Source organism: Lagenorhynchus albirostris, chromosome 7, assembly GCF_949774975.1.
Source record: "Lagenorhynchus albirostris chromosome 7, mLagAlb1.1, whole genome shotgun sequence".
Lineage (NCBI taxonomy): Eukaryota > Metazoa > Chordata > Mammalia > Artiodactyla > Delphinidae > Lagenorhynchus > Lagenorhynchus albirostris.
Genome location: NC_083101.1, coordinates 82,705,482 through 82,726,367, shown reverse-complemented (window position 1 = coordinate 82,726,367; position 20,886 = coordinate 82,705,482). Strand labels below are relative to the sequence as shown.

The 20,886-nt window shown below is 40.5% G+C and overlaps 1 protein-coding gene and 1 long non-coding RNA gene across 3 annotated transcripts in view; one reads left to right on the top strand and one right to left on the bottom strand.

The window, feature by feature from the left end:
* Positions 1-9,933, top strand: part of SLC28A3 (solute carrier family 28 member 3) — a 57,511-nt gene extending 47,578 nt beyond the window's left edge. The window contains exons 13-18 of the mRNA XM_060155330.1: positions 1,514-1,682; positions 2,088-2,285; positions 7,803-7,884; positions 8,538-8,636; positions 8,847-8,967; positions 9,813-9,933. Coding sequence (XP_060011313.1) covers positions 1,514-1,682; positions 2,088-2,285; positions 7,803-7,884; positions 8,538-8,636; positions 8,847-8,967; positions 9,813-9,933 — 790 coding nt within the window. The remainder of the gene's footprint in view (positions 1-1,513; positions 1,683-2,087; positions 2,286-7,802; positions 7,885-8,537; positions 8,637-8,846; positions 8,968-9,812) is intronic.
* Positions 1-20,886, bottom strand: part of LOC132523757 (uncharacterized) — a 163,447-nt gene that overhangs the window by 6,565 nt on the left and 135,996 nt on the right. For both annotated transcript variants that reach the window (XR_009541642.1, XR_009541643.1), the window contains exon 2: positions 15,683-15,885. This is a non-coding gene — a long non-coding RNA (uncharacterized LOC132523757). The remainder of the gene's footprint in view (positions 1-15,682; positions 15,886-20,886) is intronic.

Genomic DNA, 20,886 nt, shown 5'->3' with positions numbered 1-20,886 from the left:
GGTTGGTGGGAGGGGAGGTTTGCTCCAGTCCAAAGTACAGCAAGAATTTGATTATCAGAGAACACAATGAATTAAAGTGAATTTAATTTCCCATGACTATGTAGACTTCACCCAAAGTATCTTGTTTCAGTACTCAAGGAGATCTTTTCTAAATATCAATACCTAAATGTCAATACATTTCCTTGACTGTTCAGTGTAGATATTTCATTTAATTAACTTTTTTAGATTGAAGTATAGTTGATTTTCAATATTATATTAGTTTTAGGTGAAGAGATATTTAATTTTAAATATAGCATAGGGTTCATTGGGCCATGATTTAAGACTGTTAGAAAGCCATAGGATCACTGTTTCTGGAAGTTTCTTATATAATAGGGAAGAAAAGTGTGGTATCGGTATTCCTTTTTATTAAAATTTATTTATTTATATATTTATTAAAATATTTCTTTCTTTATTTGGCTGCATTAAGTCTTAGTTACGATGTGAGAGCTCTTCATTACAGCAGGCCGGCTTCTCTCTAGTTGTGGTGTGTGGGCTCAGTAGTTGAGGCACACAGGCTCTCCAGTTGTGGCACACAGTCTCTCTAGTTGTGATGCGTGGGCTCTAGAGCCCACAAGCTTAGTTGTCCCACAGCATGTGGGATCTTAGTTCCCCGACCAGAGATCGAACCCACGTCCCCTGCATTGGAAGGCGGATTCTTAACCATTGGACCACCAGGGAAGTCCCAATATAGGTATTTCTAACCCCTCTTAGGTTCATTTACTTTTTGCCCTGTTCAAAAGAAAGAGAAGAGGGTGGAAAAAACTAAGGGATTTAGGGTATTCAAAAGTATGTCATTAAGTAACAGAATTCATCAACCAATATGTTTCTGAGATTCATCCCTTGTTTGTATGTAGAGAGAGTCATAACCATGAGTGAAAAAGCAAGTTGCCAAAGAAAATATATGGAATATGTGGATTTCACTTATATAGTTAGCAAGTATGTAAACTGACACAATGTATTATGTAGGGATAAAGAAAATTGAAAAGAAAGGGAATCATAAGCAAATTCCAATGGGCCAAGTACCTCTGATATTAGAGAGAAGAAGATGAGATGAAGTAGGGGGTGCTCAAAGCTGATGTGACTCTCCATTTCTTAAATGAGGTGGTGGATACACAGGCCTTCCTTGAATTGCTAGTTCTTTTACTGTGAATATTTTATAAATATTCTCTGGAAGCTACTTTTAATTAAATATCATTGTTAAAACCTGTAATATTTTTATCCCAATTTTTTATTATAAACGCCTCCAAATTAAAAGAGTAGTATAACATTTAGACACTCATATGCCCATCACCTACACTCAACAATTATAAATCCCATCATGATTTCATGGAATTCAGGTATTTCAGCCAGGACATGGGTCTGAGAGTTTGTCTGAGCTCATTTGAATGAGCTCTGATTATGCCATTTCTACACCTGTGATGTCCATCCACTGATAATCCCTTGGTAATTCTGGAATTGCTATTTTTTGATAAAGTGATTCAAAGAATCTCGTAGAAGCCGCAGCACAGGGAGCATCCTCATCCATTCCCCTGGTGGCAAACATCGCTGCGAATTTGATTGCCTTCCTGGCCCTGTTGTCTTTTGTGAATTCAGCCCTGTCCTGGTTTGGAAACATGTTTGACTACCCACAACTGAGTTTCGAGGTATGATTCTATCATGCTTTTCCTCCTTTTTGTTTCTGCCAATCTTTGTTTAAAAATAATATAGGTTTGTGAACAGCCTTTCCTAACGTGTATAGTGCACTCTTATACAATGTACAAACTTATCATGAATCCCACTCTTCCCACACCCCTTTTGCTGTCTCCTATCACCCTCCTTACCCCAACACAGAACCATTCTGTCCTGACCCCGTTCCCCAAAATCCAGGTTACTTCAAATGACCCAATTTCAACCTTGACTCCTAATGGATATAGACAGGCTAGAGAATGCACAGGGATCTCTGTGCCTAAAAGACACACAGAGGGGGCGGGAACAATCTGGTCATGAGCGTCCGAAGAACCGGAAGCAAATCACTACTCTAATAAAGTATCCATTTTTGGTTTTTGTAGGTAATATGCTCCTACATCTTCATGCCCTTTTCCTTCATGATGGGAGTGGACTGGCAAGACAGCTTTATGGTTGCCAAACTCATAGGTTATAAGACATTCTTCAATGAATTTGTGGCTTATCAGAAACTCTCAGAATTGATCCATTTAAGGCAAGAGAGTGGACCCAAATTTGTGGATGGTGTGCAGCAATATATGTCGGTGAGTAAATTTTTCCCCCCAATATACTTCTTTGTCACACACATACATTCATCAAATAGCTGCTGGTGCCTCTGTGTGTCAGGCACCATGCCAGGCATTTGGGGTACATCAGAAGGAAACAGGCCCCAAAATCTCTGACATCATAATGTACATAGTGACTCATAATTGTCAGTTGTGTTGAGTTAATCACAGTGTCTGTGCGCACGCACGTGCGTGTGTGTGTGTGTACAGAAAGAAACACAGCTAATCCTTACCACTGTGATCATTTACCTTTGAGCACTATCAATACAAACCCAGAGTCATATGAGCTGGGATTGGAATCAATCAACAGATATTTATGGAATGTCTTCTGTGAGCACTGTGCTATGTACGGAGGCCATGGTGTTGAATGAGTGATAAGGCCTTTGCTCTCATGGGGCTCATAGTCTAATGACCAGGAAGGACTCTTCCTTCCTATTGAAGAAATTTTTTGAACTCTGAGAAACTGCCTAAGTGCCGCATAGCACCTGGACATCGAAAGAAACAGTGAGACACAGTAACTACTCTCCAAGTGAATGAGGGAAGAGAAAAAGCTCAGGGCCTTTCAGACAAGCACCCTGTAATTATGTCAGGATTTCGGGTCCATAGCCTGCAAGGAGATGCTCATGTCTGCTTGGCCTTGAATGGGATGAGGGAACTTGGAGGAGGCCATTATTTAAGCCATATTTGCAGCTGAGTCTCTAACTTCTACTTTCCAGAAGAACAGAATTGTCACACGTGGAAACTCTTAGGGAAATGGTGAACATTTCCGACCACCACCATGACTCATTAAAACAATCCATTTGGAATGAATGTCCTGGGCAGGTATTTGGCTTTAAAAGGAACGGGGAGGGAAAGCATGCTGCCCAAGGTTCTAACTGAGACTGCCCGCCTCTGACCACCACCACCATCTCACCCAAACACCAAACATGCAAATTTTCCTCCCACCTGTCACACAAATACCACAGCAAACTCCAGGAGAGTACTGATTTGTATTTTACGGTCAGGGCATTTTGACCCACACATCTGATATGAACAAGAGCTCTAGGACAATAGGTCTCCTGCGTCTCAAATGTTCATTCTTCAACTGACCACGCAATGGAGCTTGGCCAAATGTCCTCATTGTTTGGATGCCACCACAAACTAGCTTGCTTCTCTGCCAAAAGTAAAGAACAGGCTAAATTAAGTGAAATGTTTTCCATCCCCAACTGGCAGTTGCCTGGAGAATGTAGTTTTGCTAAAAGGAAGCTCTCAGTTCTGGTTGTGCTAAGCAGGTTTGTGAACAGGTTATTAAGAGGACAGAAATAGAACAGTAGAGCTGATTTAGGTTGGGAGTGAGCCCAACCAGAGGCAGACCCACAGAAGATATTTGGAGATATGAGCTCAATGGCTTCTGCTATTGTTGAGTCACAAAGGGGAAAACATTTTGTTTTTCCCAATTTGTTATTTCCAATCAACCAAATGGGGATGAGTTCCTACAATTTCTGTTTACCAACCAACAAGTGGTGGGAGTGTCCCACCATCTACTGGAAAAAGTACCACGTGACTAAAACATTTGATCTGGGTCCATGAGGCAAAAACCCAGTGTAATCCATTGCATTATGCCCACTGATGACCTCCATCTAAGCGGTCAGAATGTGTAGGTGCAGACGGCCAACAGGCACATGGAAAGATGCTCAACATCACTAATTATTAGAGAAATGCAAATCAAAACTATGAGGTATCACCTCACACCAGTCAGAATGGCCATCATTAAAATGTCTACAAACAATAAATGCTGGAGAGGCTGTGTAGAAAAGGTAACCCTCCTACACTGTTGGTGGGAATGTACATTAGTGCAGCCACTATGGAAAACAGTATGGAGGTTCCTCAAAAAACTAAAAATAGAGTTTCCACATGGTCCAGCAATCCCACTCCTGGGCATATATCTGGACAAAACTATAATAAGAAAAGATACATGCACACCAGTGTTCATAGCGGCACTATCTACAATAGCCAAGACATGGATGCAACCTAAATGTCCATCGACAGATGAATGGATAAAGAAGGTATGGTCGGTATACATAATGTAATACTACTCAGCCATAAAAAAGAATGAAATGATGCCATTTGCAGTGACATGGGTGGACCTAGAGATTATCATACTAAGTGAAGTAAGTCAGAAAGAGAAAGACAAATACCATACGATATCACTTATATCTAAGTGGAATCTAAAATATGACACAGATGAACTTATTTACGAAATAGAAACAGACTCACAGACAGAAAACAAACTTATGGTTACCAACGGGGAAAGGAGGAGGGGGAAGGGATAAATTAGGAGTTTGGAATTAGCAGATACAAACTACTATATATAAAATTGATAAACAACAAGGTCCTACTGTATAGCACAGGGAACTATATTTAATACCCTATAATAAACCCTAATGGAAAAGAATATATATATATATATATATGTGTGTGTGTGTGTGTTTGTGTGTATATATATATATGTTTATATAAATATATATAACTGAATCACTTTGCTGTACAGCAGAAACTAACACAATGTTGTAAATCAACTATACTTCAATTAAAAGAATAAGAGAAATGTGTATGTAGCACGTTGTCCCCAGAATGAGCTCTTTATCACTCCACCATTTTCATCATTTTCTCCTTCTTAAATATAATACTTTGCATGTTTGTTTGTTTACACATAAAACATACCATGGTACAGAATTCAAAAGGTACAAGAGATGTGGAGGGAAAAGGAAGTCATCCTCCCTATTTCTTTGCCATTCACCTCCTCTCCCTGTTCCACATTATGCTCACTGTTGTTAGTGTTGCTCTTTGCTCTTGGTAACATATCTTGGATGCCACGCCATATCAATGCCTGTGACACAGTATGAGCGCATCATAACTTATTTTAACCAGTCCCTTGTTGATGAACACAGTTACCAATTTTTTGCTATTAGAAGTAATGCTACAATGACTGTCCTTGAGGCACCTTTGCTCCTGTGCAAGGAGAGCTGGAAGATGTATTATGGATGGATTAGATTCCACTTAGATATAAGTGATATCATATGGTATTTGTCTTTCCATCACATAATCCTGCACATTTATGGGCAAAGGCAAAGTGGAATCATCCCAGCCTCCTTTTCCTCTTATCATAAAACCCTACATGGCCACATCTGTGTATCCCTTTCCCACAGATCCCCAGAAGGAGAAAGAGGAATCTCAAGCACTTTATGCCATCTCCCTCCTCACGGTCTCTTAACAAGCTTGCCTATTTTTGAAGCCAACTGAACTAAATGAAAAGCACTAGACAGAGCAGGGGACAAAGATGATGAGCTTTTCCAGAAACAGCAGACTGCTCAAATACTTGAAATATTTTTTTCCTGCCCACTATATGCACACTGATTGAGAATATCGACAAAGGAGTTCTCAGAAATTATGAAAGAAAAGAGGAGCCTTATAATCAACAAAAAACTTACCATGAGAAAAAAAACTTAACCATGAGCACTTGAGTCTTGAATGTGAGCTTTTAAAAATCCAGTTAGTGAAAGAAAAAAGAAAAGGTTTTTTCTTTGAACCAAATCATAGATTTTCCTCAGGATTTTGGAAAAGAAAATTATTGCCTCGGTTGTGTGGGTGCCTTTGCCAGATTGGCTGTGCCTCTGGTGAACAACCGAGCCTATTGAATCTTCCAAGCCTCCCATAATCAGCCCCTCAACCTGAGGAAGATTGTCTGGCCTGAGCAGCACCTCTTGCCTATTGGAATAGAGAAGGAGGGTCATGCTCACGCTTCCAAGAATTCACCTGCCATCTTCTTACTGCCCTGTGAAAGGACTATTCACTCTCCCACTACCTAACATTCCTATGGTCTGGTCAGAGCTGAGGAACAAAGAAAGGCAAGCACACACCACAGTCAGCTGAAAGGAGCCCCTCTGGTATCTATGAGCTTCGTTTTTACTAAGGTAATTCCTTTTCACTGAAGTATAATTTGCATACAAAAAAGGCCTATTTTTGGTGTACGTATGTTTTGATAAATCTGTCACCTGTGTAACCATGACCACAAACAATCAAGATACCACACATTTCCACCACACCTAGAAAACTTCCCTCATGGCCAGTTGTCAACACCCCATCCCACCCCAACCCAGTTGCAGGAAACCAGTGATCTTTCTCTTACTATAGATCACTTTTGCTTGTTCTAGAATTTCATATAAATGGACTCACTTAGGATTCATGTTGTTGCATGTATTAGTTTTTTCCTTTCTACTGCAGAGTAGTATCCTTTTTTAATGCATGTCCACACCTTATTTATCCATTCGCCAATTGAATGGCATTTGAGTTGTTTCCAGCTTGGGGCTATTGTGAATAAAGCTGTTATAAACATTCACGTACAGTCTTCTTGAAGACACGTTTTTATTTCTCCTGGGAACATTCCTAGGAGTGGCATTACTGGGTCATACAGGCTGTTATGTTAATTTGATAAGAAACTGCCAAGTATGTTTGTATTTTACAAACAGGCCGTGTCAGTTTACATTCCCACCAACAATGTACAAGAGTTCCAATTGCTCAATATCCCTGCCAACACTGGGTGTTGTCCTTCTTTTTTAGCCATTTTAGTGGATGTGTAGTGAGCTCATTGTTTTAATTTAATTTGCATTTTCCTGGTGATTAGTGACATCAAACATCTTCTCATGTGCTTATTTCGGCCATTTGCTTATCTTTTGTGAAATCTCTTTATGTTTTTTATTGGGTGCTTGTCTTCTTAATGAGTTATAACAGTTCTTTATACATTCTGAATAAGTCCTTTGTCAAATAAATGTAATGTGAGTATTTTCTGGGACCAATTTTGTATTGTCAGCAGCTAGTACTGTGCCTGACACAATATAGCAAGTGGTCAGGTCATACTGAATATTAGAGTTATCATCGAGCAGAAAATAGCATTTGTAGAGGCCAACAGTACCAACTCCAAGGACTTCATGGAAAGTCTCTGAATCCACACAGCCCCTTTCCCTCCCTGAAAATTCAAGGGGAGGACTTCCCTGGTGGCGCAGTGGTTAAGAATCTGCCTGCCAATGCAGGGAACACGGGTTCAATCCCTGGTCCAGCAAGATCCCACATGCCGCAGAGCAACTAAGCCCGTGCACCACAACTACTGAGCCTGCGTGCCGCAACTACTGAAGTCTGCGCGTCTAGAGCCCATGCTCCACGACAAGAGAAGCCACCGCAATGAGAAGCCCACGCACCACAACAAAGAGTAGCCCCCACTTGCTACAACTAGAGAAAGCCCACAGGCAGCAACGAAGACTGCTCACAGCCAAAAAAAAAAAAAATTCAAGGGGAGATGGAAAAAAGAGACCAGGAAGCAACAGGTGTTTGACACCATACACTGTACATTTATTTGTCAATATTGATTCTATAGTCGGAATAGGAAGCCCAGTTAGGATATCAGATATACTCAGCTGGGTCACATCATGTATACATCTGGGTGTTTATGCTTATTTCTAGATTCGTGCTGAGACAATTGCCACTTATGCTCTCTGTGGCTTTGCCAATTTTGGTTCCCTAGGAATAGTGATCGGCGGACTCAGTAAGTGAAAAGAATATTCTCCAACAATAGATATGATATAAACATTCTTCCAATCTCCATGTTGCTCTGTAACATTATTTGTGTCTGAAAAAAAGAGCTCTGCAACAGCAATAAATTCTTTTGGGTCTATTTTTTATCCCTGCTCTGCAATGTAGTTTTTCCCATGTCTATTCAAGCTAATGTCGGGAAAAATTTGCTCAAATGTACAGGTGTTACTCCACTCAAAGATGACAAATAGATTACACTTTGTCTGCTAATTCCAATAGATTTATAATGACCAGCTAGAGAAGGATTCTGAGGGCCAGTGGAAATTCAATGGGAAAATGCCGTGATTAATTAATTCTATGCCACCACGGGCAAAGAAGGAGATGGTGACAGATGAGGTGCAGATATTTGGAATCCTTCCTTGAAACCCATTTGCCTTGTCATGCCCTCATGAACATACTGTGAGTTCTCCTACACCAGAGAAACTTCTCTGGACGTGGAGCTCATCACTAAGCTCTTGAATCTTGAATTTTCCAGCTCAGTTTAAAAAAAGAAAAGTCAACGGACCTGAGACTCCAGCCCCAGAACAATTCTCAAAGGCTGGGAATTTGGAATTCTAATCAATAGGCTCAACATTAATCTGCCATGCTTGCTTCCACATTTCCCAGCATCCATAGCTCCTTCCAGAAAGCATGACATCGCCGCAGGAGCAGTGAGAGCTCTGATTGCGGGGACCGTCGCCTGCTTCATGACAGCCTGCATCGCAGGTACTGCATTGCATCCTCTGTGTCCGGTCTCCCTGTGCTCAGAGGATGGCAGCTTTGGGGGGACGGTGCCTCTGCAGAGAGCTGAGAGGCACAGCTGCCATTAAGCAGATTGTGAAGTGAAAAGTGTGGAGCATGGTGGAGAAGCCAAGAATAGAAGGAGAGTTCAGTGACTTCATTAATTAAATAAACAGAACTCTGTTCCACTTCCAGGCATGCTTACCAGCACTCCTGTGGACAGCAACTGTCATCACATTTTGGAGAATGCCTTCAACTCCAGCTCGGTTAGAAACACAACCGATGTAGTATCTTGTTGCCAGAGTCTATTGAACAGGTATTGTATTCTTGATGATAATTTCTTTATATCCATCATTAATAATAAAAATAGACCGAAAGATCTCAACCCCTTATTTTTGTAACTTCATAACTCTTAATATAAGAACTTGTCTAGCAGTTCTAACCACCTTTCATCTTGACTAACTAAGACTAGAAACCATAGCACTAACCAGCGCTGCTCAAACATTTTAATATGCCCCCAGCTGTGTATTAGGTGCTTTGTATGAATTAGCTCACTTAAACCTTGCAGCCGCTGTATAAGTTAGGCACTACTGCTTTTTTAAGCATTAGATAAAATCTGGGTTTGGGGAGTCAACGTCACCTACCCAAGCAAAATGAGTGCAAACAACAAGATAGAAAGACCCAAGAAAATTGGGGTCTTTCTGCCCATAGAGCCCATGCCCTAGTAGTTACTAGGTACTGCCTCCCTTTCAAGGGTATCAAGCAATGCAGGCTTCCCTGACAACATGATGATGGTGACGCTACAGTGGATGAGGGGCCATCAGTGACCCATGCCAGCCACCCCCATTCTGTACAGTCTCTATCTTCAGAAGCAGTATCACCACTCCATCTGCCCTTCTTAATGTGCATGTGTTTTTTTAAGGATTGCTTCTATCCTTTATTCTTTTACTCTAGAGGAAATAAGGTGAGTCTTTCAGGCCAAACAGGATTTAAGAGTCAAAACTACTTCTCTGGTGCCTCTGTCCTTAACCCACCCTAACTGGAATGTGAGGCAGGATATCAGCTTCTCGCCCTATGCAATCTCTAATATGTCATCTTCTGCTCATCTACTGTTTCTGTTTTCTAAGGTTCAACTAACTGTTTTATTCTACTTTTCACCAGCACTGTTGTCAACGGTCCCGGTGAGGTCATCCCAGCAGGAAACCATAGCCTATATTCTTTGAAACACTGCTGCGATTTGTTGAATCCACCAACACTAAACTGCAGTTGGATTCCTTTTTGAGTTCAGCCACTTCTCCAACAGAAAAAATGTGAAAAAAGAAAAAATGTGAAAAAGGTTTTGGAATACCTTGAGTAATTTATTTGTGTTTTCATTCTTGTTCATGCACAAGAGTAATTTTTTTAAATCCATGTGTAAATAGTTGACTTGTGTTTGTGTGTGTGGTGATGGTGGTGATGATGAAGTAGGGATCTAAATGCCCAAAGGACTCTTTATCTCCAAAGTACAATATACTAGGATATTTCTTATTATTGATCATTTGTAACATATTTTTCTTGGAACTTACTGTGCCCTTTCAGTATTTAGACTTTATTTTAGAAATAAAATTGCATTAAATCTTTAAAAAAATCTAGTGTATATTTTATACTTAGAGCTTATCTTGAGAAGCTAAATTTTCATTGGCAAGACAATCTGTAATTAGATGTCATAAAATTTACAACTGAAAAATAAATTTACATACCCAGGTTGTTCCAGATAATACCTAAAAGTTTTCCAATAACTGAAATTAGTATCAGTTTTTAAATTTTAGTTCCTCAGTTCCATATATGAAATAGCTCCATATTTCAAATATTCATGATTAACATAATGGACAATGAAATTTTACAGGATGATTTCCTACATGAATTGAAGTGTGTGTATATATTTGGTTTTAATATATGTTGCCAGACTGCTTCTTAGAGAAATACGTTGTCTTAATTTTTATCTGCTTTGCAATATAAATTTTCTGATGTGTTTTATTCATCTACTTCTGTGAGTATGTGTGATATTTCCTTTTAAATACTATATGTTCACATAAGTTGCATGCTGATTTCTTTTTTAATGTTGTTTCTTTCTTTTTTTTTTTTTTTTTTTTTTGCGGTATGCGGGCCTCTCACCGCTGTGGCCTCTCCCATTGCGGAGCACAGGCTCCGGACGCGCAGGCTCAGCGGCCATGGCTCACGGGCCCAGCCGCTCCGCGGCACGTGGGATCCTTCCAGATCGGGGCACGAACCCGCGTCCCGTGCATCGGCAGGCGGACTCCCAACCACTGCGCCACCAGGGAAGCCCTGTTGTTTCTTTTTTAATGTTTGAGGGAGGGAGATATTATTCCTGAGCCATATTATGGGAAAGGATAGTAAGGGTAGGATCAGGCAAATCAGCTGGTGAGCACTTGAGGCTCGTTGCCTCCAGAAACCTTATCAATCCCCCGTGAACATTGTGAGTGGCTCTGGGCTGGCTGGAAGTTTCCCTTTTCCCAGTGAAGCCAGTCGATGGAGAGTTTTGGTGGACGGTGATGTCTTCACTCTTCTTTGGCAGATATAGAAGCTGGAGGGCTCTTTGTTCCTCACAGTTTATCGTTCACCCAGCCATAGTCTTCTAAGATGTCAAAGATGGAGTGTCTGTGTGTTTCCTGTGTGTTTCCTCGGTTGTCGCCTGAGGTCACTTAGTGCTGACAGCATGTTGCTGTCAGTCTGTGCACCCTGACCTTGTTTCAAGCCAAGGCTGTGAAATCTACTTTGAAGAATTCTGCACTGTCTTGTCTGTCCATGAAATCCGAAGTCCCTAGCCGTCTTTCTGAGTCTGTCTTTCACACTGACACAGTTTTCACTAATCTGAAAGCCCTTTTTTATTTTATTTTATTTTTTAAACATCTTTATTGCAGTATAATTGCTGTACAATGGTGTGTTAATTTCTCCTTTATAACAAAGTGAATCAGCTATACATATACATATGTCCCCATATCTCCTCCCTCTTGCGTCTCCCTCCCCACCCTCCCTATCCCACCCCTCTAGGTGGTCACAAAGCACTGAGGTGATCTCCCTGTGCTATGTGGCTGCTTCCCACTATCTATCTATTTTACATTTGGTAGTATATATCAGTCCATGCCACTCTCTCACTTCATCCCAGCTTACCCTTCCCCCTCCCTGTGTCCTCAAGTCCATTCTCTACATCTTTATTCCTGTCCTGCTCCTATGTTCTTCAGAACCATTTTTTGAAAGCCCTTTTTTAAATACAGTTATGAGTCCAGTTATGAATGTTTCCTAATTTCAATGAAGATGGAAGTTTGCTTTCCAGCTTTTTATTCTCCTTGTTATTTTCCATTGCCTTGCAAAAGGGGAGGGGGTCAGAAATGGCATTTCTCTCTCCAATCCAGAAGCTATAGTTATAAACAAATTCTCTGACCTTACAGAAGACTTAGGGTCTCAGCCAAAAATAGTTGGAGTCATAGAATATGGACATTTTTCTTTGATTTTTCTTTCCACTGGTAAAATAGAACATCCAAGCAATTAGGTCTGAGTGAGAAGGTCTCTGTAACTACACAGATTACTAACATGCATAATTTTGAAAATGCTCCCACCCTAATTGCTTTCATGTTTCTGTGGTTTAGTTAGGCTGGTAGGCCATTGTGAAGAGCTTAAGATGTGCACCTGCCCAGTGAGGCTGACTTCCAATTACAGAACAATTCCAAAATCAGGCATGCTTATAAAGAAGGTATTGAAGGACACAGTGTGCCAGGAAGGATTAAACTACTCTGAATGTACTGGAGCAGGGGCAGCGGAGGCGATCATTCACATTTTAAACAGGCAGGAGCACAGGATTAAAGAAATCCTTGGTACATGTGCACCATATGGGGCTAATGAACCACATGGTCCTAAGAAAAGCTACCTTTTTTACAGCCTGTTACTTAATAAAAGCAACTTTGTTTTAAGCTGAAGCAGGAAGAAAAGTGTACACTTGTCCATTCTTTTTCTGGATCACAAGTTTATGATGATGAATGTGTTTTCCTTTTTACTACAAAGGCAATGTGACTGCCCCTGGATGTAGAGGGAGTTCTTTCTACTCTGGTCTTTAGTAGACTACTTGGCATTTCTATTTCAAGAGACTCTAGAAGGTAAATGATGGATCTGCACCAAGTCAGTTCCTCTACTCACTATGCCTTTTGCAAAATAGGAAGACAGTGACTGATACAAGGGGTACAGCCTATAGCCACGGAATAGAAAAAAGCACTCAAATGACAATCTTGAGATTTAGTCCTCTGGCAACTGAAAACCAACCACTTTATTTTTTCTTTCTTTCTTTCCTTTTTCTTTTTTGGCCGCTTCCGGAGTCCTAACCACTGGACCGCCAAGGAATTCCCCAATCACTTTAGTATGAGAAACCAAGGTTAGGAAAAAACTGATGTCTTACAAGTCATGTTTACATGAAGAATCAGACCTGTATCTTCCATGCACTGGGCATGCTTCCAGTAACACTCATAAAATAAGAGGACAGTAGAATCCTAAGTCACTCAGAAATGCCTCATCTCCTTCCACACTCCCCCCAACCCACTTTAAGTCATGTAAAGCCACCAAATCTATAGATTACTGTAGCTAAAAGGAGAATTAGGGCAATATTCCCTGGTCTAATCTGAGTTCCTTCAACTGCAGAGTACCTACCTCATTTCATAGTTGTTAACCCATATGTCTGTCTGACCCACTAGACAGACTACTAATTCCTATGTATCTCCAGTACTAGTGCCTAACATCTAGTAGACATTCAGTAAATGTTTATTCGATGAATGAATGAATGAATGAATATTGCAAAATGACTAACCTTCACATAAGCAAGAATAGTTAACTGGATCACTGTTAAAAACTTTGTAAAAATATCATCCAAAAATGCATACTCAGAATAAAAATTGCAAATGATATGCCAGTGTGTATAATGGAGAAATTGGAAATCTTCCTCCCACCTCAATCTCATTCCCCATAGTTAGCCACAGTGAACCCTGGTATCACTGTTAATTTTTCTCAGTATATAATAAACTATACAGTAAGTTATAACTGTCAAACTGGAGTGAATGAATCTTCTTTCAAGCCTAATGCCAGAATTACTTTCACCTTCTATTTCTTGGCAACATCATGCACATGATTTTGCTTGTCTTACAGCATTAACTGTCCTGAACAATGATTAGCAAATGAAGTTCAAGCAACTAGTCTTCCTGATAATCTCTGCAAGGCCAGTTGGCAATTCAGTAGTGTTATCTACCTTGAAGCTAAATGGAATCATTAAAAGCATCTCAATACCCAACATAAATAGGTGTACTTAAGTAACCAGATTCTTTCTGCTTGTATGAGCAATTGTTCTGCTATCATATTTGGAAAAGCTCTTATAGGAAACGGGAAACCACAAGCTGGTTGCAACTGCTGGCAGGTATGAAATATGATTCAGCAGCTAAGCATCCATCTCTGGACCTGAACTGTCAGTGTCCAAATCCTGGCCCCAGCCACTAGCTCCATTACCTTAGATATTTATGTAACTGCTCTGTGCCTCAGTTTCCCCATCTATAAAGTGCAAACAAACACATCTCCTCCCTCATATTTTTGTGAGAATTAAGTAAGTTAAATCATATAAAGCACTTAGAAAAATGCCTCACAGAGAAAGGCTATAAAAGACACTTTTTCTTCATTAAGGTATCATTTATATACAATAAATGTACAGATTTTAAGTGTACATTTTGATGAGTTTTGACAAATACATACATCCATGTGACCATCGCCCCAATCAAGATGGAGCACACTTCCATCATTTCAGAAAGCTCCCCGGTACCCCTCCCCAGTCAATCTCTCCCCCACGCTTCCATACTCCCAGGCAAGCCTGATTGATTTTCTTTCCCCTAGAGATTAGTTCAAATAAACGATTCAGCTAGAACATCATGTAAATGGATCCCGGCAGCACATGCTTTTTTGTCTCTTGCTTTTCTCATTCAGCATAATGAATTTAAGTTTTATCCAGTAGGTCATTCTGCTTTTATTGCCGAGTATTATTCCATTGTATGACTACACCACCACTTATATATCACTTCTACTCTTGATTGACATTTAGGTTGTCTTTAGTTTTTGTAGAATATTTGCTTTTGAGAGAGATTTCTGTTTGCCACACACTCTTTAGGAGTATCGGAATATCTTAAGCTTCAGAAATATAAATTGGAATGTAAAGAAGGCATCGTTTGCCACAGGGGGCTTGCTCCTTATCACCCTTCCTCTCCCTCATAATCTTGCTGAATCTTTTTACTCTATGTTGTTCTTCACAGGGATTTTCAAGATGGCGGGCTTCAGGCCACAAACTGGAAGACCAGTGATGACTGAGCCTCAGTGGGGAATAACTGAGAGACTAGAGCACCATGAGGTCACTCTTGGTTGAATAGAACATTGATTAGCCTGCTGCTACATACCGCATGATGGCACTTTCACTGTACCGCATTCTGAGAAAAATCATGGGGCTTTTCTAAGTCTCCAGTAAAAGTAAATTACCTTAACATTAACTGTAGTACAAGAACATGAGTTAAAAATAGACAAGAAATGTAAAAAACATTTTGTAGTTTGCAAGTATTGTAGGAAAGCCCAACACATATTTGAGGTGAGCTTTGATCATACCATGACAGATTTTGGCTCCAATAGCTTGCAAGGTACAGAAGCATCCAGCAACTAACAATTTTGTTACTTAGGAGCTATGATAAACTTAATCCCATTTGTGGGAAAGATTGGCCAGTTCTTAAAAGCACTTGCGCAAAACAAAGACTCAAATTCTCATTAGAAGTCACCCATCAAAATTCAACGTGCCCTTTCTGAGATGGACATCTCAAAGGGTTGAGAATTATTTGCTCTCTTTGACCATCCATTCATCAATGTCTGGCCATGTAAAACAGGTTATCCAGAAAGTGAGGGTTTCTGTGTATACTTAAACCGAAAAGAACCAAACAGAAGGAAACAATATGTTCTTGGGGACTCACCAGAGGTCCTCCTGTTGCAGTCTGACTTGAGTACGTTTCCATAGCAACAGACTCCAGCGTTCTCAAACAAGGGTCAGGTGCTCACAGAAGGCTGCAGCTGGACACTGAAGAAAGTTTCTTTTCTCAAAAGTTACAGAAGTATTCCCAAAAAATTCGATCAAAATTCCATCTAAAATTGGCAGGAGGGTGGTCTTCTAGATGACCTGAAAATAAAATTAATTTCTTAAATACTCTCTCCTCCCTCTTCCCATTATTATCAGGAAAATGTTTGGGGAGAATTTTATTCAGGTTACAGTTTTTTACAAGTGCCTCTGGTCAGATAGGACAGACACTGTCCAGACATCAATAGTGAGAAACGGGTCAGAGATCCAGAGAATTTTCCCAGCAGCTGGCCAGAGCCTGGGGGGTCCTGAGGGGATAAGGCAGAGATTTGGGGCTCCAGAGGTGGCTCCCTATGTTGGCCTGCTACAACTGTATAGGGAGAGGTGCTCAGAGGTGTTTTTGTCTCTACCCCTTCTCATAATACCTTTTATAAGATGCTTTATTGCAAAAGTAATCAGCCTTATTTTTGTAGAAAAATATTCAAAATCCGAAGAAGAAAATAAAAACTTTATCCACATCCCATCACAAAATATAACAAGTGCTAATAATCTGTGGTATATAGTCATTCAATGTGTGTGTTTGCTTAAGACTTTCAAAATGAGATCACTATTGTGATTTACTTTGAGGCCAGCTTTTCCCTCTTAATATATCATGAACACTTTTGCATGTTGTTAAGTATTCTCCTACATCATCATTTGTAAATGGCTGTTGTGCATCCCACTGACTGTATCACTGTACCAGAATTTACCCAATCTCTTACGGTTGGCTATTACAGACGTTTCCCATTTTTCATGATTACCAACACATCGACAATACATATTCTTGTAGTCAAATCTTTGCACAAATTCATGATTAATTCCTTGTAAGACATACAAAAATGCTAGAGACACATAGAGATTTTATCTCCCAACATAAATGCTAAGTCTCAGGGCAAAGCCAAATGATCAAACTTTGAATGGACGACATATTTACAGTATAAAGCTTGTCCACCTGCTAGATTCTGCTGGCAATCAAGAAGGTAAATGAAACATGACAGCGAACTTGGGCTTGTGTGGGATTTTATACACTAAACAGTGACATCAGCTTTGTAAAAACCCTGGGCAAATGACACACCAGGTTATCTTCATCTGATTAAAGATGAATTTTCTAGTTCCATACTTGAAACTGAAAGTGATTTCTCTCTGTCTTGAGTGGGCTTTTGTACTGCCAACACAGATTAACTGGGTACAAATAAAACAAAAGTAAGTTTGAATGCCAACTCCCAACCCCACTTAGACCCAGTCCAGCAAGAAGAAAGTCCTAGCCCATGGAAAATCAAAAAGTATGGTTCCTGGGCTTCCCTGATGGCGCAGCGGTTGAGAGTCCACCTGCCAATGCAGGGGACACGGGTTCGTGCCCTGGTCCGGGAAGATCCCACATGCCGCGGAGCGGCTGGGCCCGTGAGCCATGGCCGCTGAGCCTGCGGGTCCGGAGCCTGTGCTCCGCAACGGGAGAGGCCACGACAGTGAGAGGCCCGCATACCGCAAAAAAAAAAAAAAAAAAGTAGCGTTCCTGCCAGTTCCGCTGGATATAGGGCAAGCTGATGGCAGGGGATGGGAGAGCACTGCATTGGTCCTTGGGCCTCGGTCTGTTCACCCAGTTAGGGGAGGGCCAGCAATTTCCAGCAAAAGCAGGATCCAGAATTGTGTGTCCTATCTCCTCAGGTTGCCCAGGAGAGCAGCCATGGGTTCTCCTTTGCAGGGAGACGGAGTAGAGTCAACTCCCTGTACCTACCGATGGTTCACAAATAGCCGCATACTATACACCTGTTCTGTACCTAGCTCTTTGTCACTTAATGATATATCCTAGGACTCCTTCTAAATCACTATATAAAAACTTCATTCGTTTGTACATATCATATGGATTTACTATGATTTATTTAGTAGTTTTCTATTTATGTTATATCCCGCATTTTGCATCCCCAAAATGCTGCAGTAAATAGCCTCCACGTATGTCGCTTCACTTATGTGTGAGTATACTTGTAGGAGAAATTTCTGGAAATGGAATTGCTGGAACTTAGGTCATGTACATTTGTAATTTTCAAAGACATTGACAAACTACCTTCCATAAAGATTTGACTGACTGATAGTCTCACCAGCCAAACACAGTGCAGTGCTTTAGTAAACTTATGAATTTTTGCAAAATGCAAAGAAAATGGTACCTCAGTGTTTTTTAATGTATATTTCTCTTGCTTAATGAAGCTGAGAATCTTTCTGTATGTTTAGGAGCCATTTGCATTTCTTCTGTGAATACTTTATTCCTACCCTTTATTAGTTTCTCTATTGGGTAAGTTGTCTCTTCCTCAGACATTTGTAGGTGCTATTTATCTATGAGGGAGAATAAGCCTTTATCTGCAATAAGAACTGTAAATATTTTCCCCATATTGTCATTTGTACTTTTACTTTTTTTTTTTTTTTGCAGTACGCGGGCCTCTCACTGTTGTGGCCTCTCCCGTTGTGGAGCACAGGCTCCGGACGCACAGGCCCAGCCGCTCCACGGCATGTGGGATCCTCCCGGACCGGGGCACGAACCCATGTCCCCTGCATCGGCAGGCGGACTCTCAATCACTGCACCACCAGGGAAGCCCTGTATTTTTACTTTTTTATGGTGCTTTTTTGCCATGCATACATTTTTCCCCTCCACGTTTAAATGTATTGATTTCTTTAATTATGGCTTCTAGGTTTTGTGTCATAAAAAAATCCATCTTCATTTCAAAGTCAAAAAGTAATGTCCGGGCTTCCCTGGTGGCGCAGTGGTTGAGAGTCCGCCTGCCGATGCAGGGGACACAGGTTCGTGCCCCGGTCCGGGAAGATCCCACATGCCGCGGAGTGGCTGGGCCCGTGAGCCATGGCCGCTGAGCCTGCGCATCCGGAGCCTGGGCTCTGCAACGGGAGAGGCCACAATAGTGAGAGGCCCGCGTATCACAAAAATAATAATAATAATAATTTCCTGGGAATTCCCTGGTAGTCCAGTGGTTAGGACTTGGCGCTTTCACTGCTGAGGGCCTGGGTTCAATCCCTGGTTGGAGAACTAAGATCCCACAAGCCACGCTGTGTGGTCAAAAAAAAAAAAAAAAGTAATTTCCTTGTAAATTTTTTATGGTTTCACTTTGCATATTTAAATTTTTGATCCATTTGAATTTTGTCCTGGTAAGTGGTGTGATATATGGCTCTAACTTCATTTTTGCTAGATGGTTGTCCCAACTTCATTTACTGAATACTGGTAGTTTCTATTTTCGCCATTTATTTAAGATATCACTTTTAACACATAATAAGATTCCATGTATTGGGGTTTATATAGACTCCGTTCTATTCCCTTGATCTATCTCCAGTAAGGATCAATTGTTTGATTTTGAAGGGGATCAAGGTATGCTACCCTAAAAGATGCCACTTTTGTGTAAGGATTGTTTTGAGCTGAAAGCAATTAGCTCTCTGCCCTCCCCTTTTCTGTCTAAAAGCAAGGCATAAATTTCTGTTTGTAAAAGTGTCTCCTCCTACACCAGGAAGATGATGACAACCCCTAATCACTGGAGACAACTCTTATCAATGGAGAAAATACCAACTTGAGTTTGCATAATAAATCTATAATTCTTCTCTTCCACTAGTTTCCCCTATATATTTACCGTCCCACAATGTACTGCCCCGGGAAGCACAATTTATTGCTAATTTACTTCCTACAATTTACTCCACTTCCTTTGTCTAGTAACTTCACAGTTTATCACTCTTTGTTAAGATGGTATACATGCCCCTGGGTCTAACCACTTCTTTGGGTTTCTTCTTCTTTCTTTTGAAGCCCCCATATATATGCAAAGTAAATTTCTTCTTCTGTTAACCTGTCTTTTACGTGTTTAATTCATGGCCCCCAGGCACAGAACCCAAGAGGGTAGAAGAAAGGATCCTTTCCTTCCCCCACCGTCTCTAAAATGGAGGTTATAATATCTACCCCGAAGAATTAGATTAGAGAATCAAATGAACGTGCGGTGTTTGGCCCATAGAGGAATTCAATAAATTTCAGCAATGATGATGAAGAGAAGGAAAATATTGCCTACCTCACTCCTGTGCAAAGAAATGCAGATACCCAGAGGGTTCACAGATAATCCTGGTTCCCAGATTAGCCTTTTCATTATACTCTGAACTAAAGATATCTCTACATGCAAAAAGTGACATTAGCAATGATCTTGATAGTAATTTTAGTGAATTTCTCACTAACCCAGTTTGAAAGGGAATCTCTAGGACTGTTATTCTCCTGAAACTGGACTGCCAAGGCAAAAATGGCAGACAAGACCAGGTTCGAATTCTAGTTTAGCCACACATCTCTGAGAATCTGTTTCCTTATCATTAGAAGAGGGATAACTATACTTCCTTCTCATTCTGACAAATGAGATAGTAAGATAAGTGGCTAGCACTGAGTTTGTCATTTAGCGTATGTTCAATCTCATGGTGGCTATTTTTGTTTTATCATCATCATGTTCTTTGTCATAATCACTAAAGATTATGGCTTTGGGTGAATGAGGACAAAAAAAAGGAGGGTAATAAACACCAGTACTGGAAGGAAAGAAAGGACATAATAATCAGAATATTTTTAAAAATTTTAAGTAGGAGAATAGAGGGATATGTGTGAATTGATGGAGGATAGAGGGATATGTGTGAATAATGTGATTAAACTAGGTAAAATAAAATGTTACCAGTAGAATCTAAGTAGTGCAAAATTATTTCAAGTTTGCTGTATGTTTGAAAAAAAATTTATAGTAAAATGTCTGGAAAAATTCGAGGCTACCATCCCTCTCTCCTTCCCATCCTAATTTTACTGTAACCCCCCACAAACACTCAAAGGCAAGGATGATTGATTTTCCTTGTGTCTTGATATTTTACATGGAGTGAAGAACTTGTAATTCACTTCCTGGCCAAAATTACAAGCTGTTGTTATGTATGTGATTCCCTCCCTTCCCCTAAAATTCATACTTTTTATTTCCTGCTGGTTCAGCTGACAGCTCCAATTTGACAGCTGTCCAATTCTGACAGCTCCACATCAGCAACCAATATCACTCACATCCCAGAATCCCC